General features: G+C 42.3%; 1 protein-coding gene across 1 annotated transcript; it reads left to right on the top strand.

Moving 5' to 3' along the window:
• The first annotated feature begins 1236 nt into the window (after positions 1–1236).
• On the top strand, positions 1237–4282 carry LOC109732078 (uncharacterized). Its single transcript, XM_020291271.4, has 6 exons — positions 1237–1439; positions 2231–2354; positions 2516–2605; positions 3354–3548; positions 3627–3699; positions 4036–4282. Exons 2-5 carry the CDS (start codon positions 2243–2245, stop codon positions 3659–3661), a joined length of 432 nt encoding a protein of 143 aa, XP_020146860.1. The 5' UTR covers positions 1237–1439; positions 2231–2242; the 3' UTR covers positions 3662–3699; positions 4036–4282.
• Positions 4283–4581: the final 299 nt, after the last annotated feature.

Genomic DNA, 4581 nt, shown 5'->3' with positions numbered 1-4581 from the left:
CCATGCACTAAAAATGGAAGAAATGCCACACAGATTTGAACGGCACTACCGAGGTCACACCAAAGAGGCCATCATCATACCATCAAAGGACTTGTGGATGTAGCATGCTTTCTTTTGCATGCCAGGTTCTCACAACGACATCAATATGATTAAGCGCCCTCCGCTGTCCATGAGACTTTGTGATGGGATGCTCCGGTGTGCAACTACACCATCAATAGGCATGACTCAATATGGCAACATGGGATATTACTTTGATTTCATCCCATGGACACACATGTAAATGCCAAATTATACCAATTAATAATAGATGAAATAACCATAGGAAACCGAGTACAATGTATTAGAAGCTTTTCATTAAAAATGTTTTTCTGAACAAAAACCTAAAATTTACTCTGTGGTATATAAGACAAGCTAAGCAAAATGTGTCTCACAAACCTTATATAAGACAACCACTACTGAGCATAAATACGAACATGCTATCCAAAAAATAAAAATATTATATGTTTTCAATTGTCTTTGAAAAATAAAAATAAAGTACTCCCTCCATCCCATAATGTAACACGTTTTTTTGACACTAGTGCCAAAAAAGTCTTACATTATGGGACCGAGGGAGTATATGTTTTGTATAGTCTTAAAAATATTAAAAATATTATATGTTTTCAATAGTATTTGTTCAAAAGCAGCACAATAATGTTTCCAGATATTCAAATTCTTAAAGAAATACACACAAGAAATGTTACCGATTTTCATATTTAAATATGATCCTAAAATAGCTAACCTGTGCCGGTGCACGGATTCAAGAATATTCCCTATAATCTGGAATCACCATAACACACTTTCAGTTTAAACTCCTACAACTAATTAATTGGATTTATATGTGTAGAAAAATAAATATAAGTCCAATGATAATGGAATAATTTATGTGGAGTTGGTACATCCCCAATATACCAGCTAACCTTGTTTCAAGTTCATTTGTGCTTCTTTTGATTTCCAATGGCCCCCCAAATATTTCCCACACAACCTCTTTTGCATTTTCTGTAAAAAAAAATTAAAGGATTTTTTTTTGAGACAAAGTTAAAGAATTGCCAGTCGCTCCTTATCTCTCTTTTCGTTTTGGCCGGCCCAACTCGCCAGGAGACGCACACACACACAATCAACCCAGACGGCCCAGCCCATCTCACACACCCCCTTCTTCCTCCTGTACGAACACCGTTCCCATCCACCACCCATCGCGTGGAGGTCTTGATCAGACGGACACCGTTCCCACTCGAGCTCCAACTCCAAGAGGCCGCGCACAAACCCTAAACCCTAGCCCCTCTATCCATTTCCCCCCTCCTCTCCCCCTTCCCTTCCTCCCCGCGACTCCGGCGACCTCCTTCCTCTTCGCCCCCGTCGGTCCGCATCCGCCACCGACCTCGTCAACCTCGTCCGCGACCTGGGTGAGCCCCCGCATCTCCTTCCTCCCTCTCCCGTGCCCTTATTTCTCGGTAGCCGCCGTCTAGTGCAAGCCGACGCGCGCGCATTCCCGCGCGCACAGCCTCTGGTCGGCACCTGGTTTCGCTCCCCCGCGCGCGCCCCTGGTTCCCGTGCCCTAGCCATGGCGAAAGGGGCCGATCTCCTCGCCCGTCACGAACATGGGACGCACACACTCGCCTCACACGCACGCGTCTACTCGTGCGAGCACCCACACACACACGCGCACAAGGCGTCGTCCGCCATCGCCGAGGCGAGCTCGTGCTCATGACTCTGGCCGCGCCGCACACGCATACCCGCATGCGCGCACGTGATCCTCGCAACATGCGCGTCGTCCGCAGCACCCGCACACACGCCAAAAGGCTGCTCGGCTGCTCGCGGGCGAGCTCCCGTGGCTCTGCGCCGTGTTTTTCTCATCTTCTGTTTGGTTCATATATCTGTAAGCAACCATTACTATCTCTGCATGCTGTTGTATTCTCTAACTGAACATCCCTAGTCTTTAGCTCACTAGCTAGTCTACAGGGAGGTTGTTAGTCACGATTGAGTTTGCATGTTTGTGCCTTGTAAGTTGTAACTGTATATGTACCTGACAGCATGATCAATCGAACACTTGTGTTGGATCCTATTCCTTCTCTCTTACAATATCGACAGCGCGAGCACAAATCTAGGCTGGTGGCAAGCCCAGACACCTCTAACCGAGATTTCAATGGATCGAATCCTAGCCAGTGCAAATAAGCACCTTCTTTCCCTTGTTTAGGGCTTTGTGAAGATGAAGCTAGTGCAGGACAATCTGGCTGGGACCTCGATGTTTTACTTTGTGAAGATGAAGCAGGTGCAGGACAATCGAGCTGGGACCTCGATGTTTTACCCGGTCCTGCCTGGTAACGAGTTTTACTACTGTGGGTTCTTTTCTATTTGATCTACTGCCTCCTTCCTATAATATAATATTGTTTTGCAAGCTAAAACAGCTTGCAAAACGATCTTATGTTATGGGACGGAGGGAGTAGCTCACAAATTTGACCTGACATGTGTAAAATTGCAGATTCAATGCATGATCTACCTGCTCCCTTGGTCCCCAGGTTTACCACAGCCAAGAAGTACAACAGGAACTATCGGGCTCGTCGAGCAGCAAGTAAGACCATGCATGCATCAAATTGGCGTAGCAATAAAGTAGCTAAATGAATTAATTAGCACATGATGTTTTTGATTGGTTTATAGCACCAATATTGCTTTTTGCTACACAACATGTTGTTGCTGCCAACAATAAAATCCACCACTAACATTTTATCCCACCTTTACATTTGCAATGAATCATACAATGAGCTAACAGTCTTATGACAAATGTCATAGGCTGTCCAAACATATTCCTGCAATTAGGCTGATCTCATACAAGTTTTTCCACCAAGCAATTCCAGCAATGAGCTAAAAGCACTTCTTTTTCAAGCATCGTACCCCTAGTCTAATACTTTGGTGTGAAGATACGGGAGTCTTGTAAAGCGTGTGAAATAAGTACCAGAGGCCAGAAAAATTTAACATACTATTATCCGTAAATTTTGAAGTTCTTACATGCATGTGGTTGGAATAATTTTCTAATAGGTTGATCTTTAGAACCTTACTGTAAGATCCCAACTTCAAATTAGTCTCGGCAGCCAAAAAAAAAAGAAAAAGAAAAGATTATCTCTAAAATAATGAAGACATGAACTTTTTTTCATTTATGTCAGAAACCAGTTTAACATATATCTTCTCCAAATAATTCTGTAGCAGAGTGCTATAATCACTTTACAATTCAACTGTTTTTTAATGATGCAGGTCTAAAGGATCTATTACCAGTTCTTGTTTATGTCTTGAGTTAAACATTATATTGTTGCTTATCTCTACAGGGAGGTCCGTGTTTCAGGCAAAGGGGTTCGTCTTTTTCGAGGGTGAACTTGAGAACCTGTTTCAGCCAAGGGCAAAGGGGCAGCCCTTTGAACTTTCTGAAGGTGACCTGGAGCTGTTGTTTCACGAGGAATTTACCTTTAATGTGGTTTCACATCATGAGTTCCTATCGTCGCTTGAGTACATTGAGTTTGCGGGTAGGACCATTCTCTAATTTTGTGTGCTTAAATACGTAACGAGATTCTTTCCCTAATATTTTTGACTTCATTGCGCAGGTGTCTTCAACGGCATGGCTGCCAAGGACGTCTAAGTTTGGTATATGAGGATGTTGTAGAGTTTCGAAAGCAGGTGAGTTTTTCATATTTGTTGTGTGAATCATTCCTTTGAGTGCATCAGAGTTTGTTTCAATCTGTCTTGTTGGCTGATAGTTTCTTTGGCTGTTTTAGTCCAATGTATTTGAGGTCTAGTGATGATCCTATGCTGGTTAGGCTGCTCTTTTGGCTGTAATGGAGACAATGTTGCAAGCGTGTTTTGCCTGTCACATCAAAGTTCTTTCAATCCAAAATTAAAAATTGCTGTGTGAATCTAAATTTTGCATGTCACAAAGGTGGTTCTTTCTAGTTATTGTTAATTCTGTTGAATTCCTACTAATGATGTGTAATGAAAATGTGTGATCCTATGTAGGACAAGTCTTCAACATTTCAGTCAACCGCGAGTTTCAAGGCGAGATATGCTGGGAAGGATGCCTTTTCAATTCAATAATACAAACTCTGTTAGCTTGAGTTGAAATGTGCTACTGCTATAAGGTTGTCTTGAACTAGCTCTGGGAGGTTGAATTGAGCTATACTATGATGATATAACTTCTGATCTGTAGTGACTAAGTTCTTATGGTTACCTGCAATCCTTTTTTTGATCTATTTTGCATGACATATCACCTGACCTCATTTTTCTCTTTTGACTGAGAATTTGTAGTATCTGTTTGACCTATCATGGTGCTTATGTTTTCCCATATCTGCAAGTTTATTTTGTGGGTTGATTTGCCATGGCTGGGTTTTGGGTTTTCTGCTATGTTGTTAGCTGTTTTTTTAAATCCTGTTAATTAGCAGTTCAGCATCCATTAGGTTTGCAGCTTCCATGAATTTGTAGTCAATTTTCTGTGCCTATTTAGTATGGCTCACAGTACGAGAAATGCAACAGGTTCAGCTTTAGGGGAAGACCAGGAATAATTGT

This window comes from Aegilops tauschii, chromosome 6 (assembly GCF_002575655.3).
Source record: "Aegilops tauschii subsp. strangulata cultivar AL8/78 chromosome 6, Aet v6.0, whole genome shotgun sequence".
NCBI classification, from domain to species: domain Eukaryota; kingdom Viridiplantae; phylum Streptophyta; class Magnoliopsida; order Poales; family Poaceae; genus Aegilops; species Aegilops tauschii.
Note: the sequence above shows the minus strand (reverse complement) of the source record. Positions and strands in the feature narration are given on the sequence as shown.

What these genes read in the sequence shown, in the direction of transcription:
- LOC109732078 (XM_020291271.4), top strand. Translation starts at nt 2,243, where the DNA reads ATGAAGCTAGTGCAGGACAATCTGGCTGGGACCTCGATGTTTTACTTT. An exon ending in GTTTTACCCGGTCCTGCCTG is followed by an intron (nt 2,355 to 2,515) that starts GTAACGAGTTTT and finishes GTAAAATTGCAG; the next exon opens with ATTCAATGCATGATCTACCT. An exon ending in TCGGGCTCGTCGAGCAGCAA is followed by an intron (nt 2,606 to 3,353) that starts GTAAGACCATGC and finishes TTATCTCTACAG; the next exon opens with GGAGGTCCGTGTTTCAGGCA.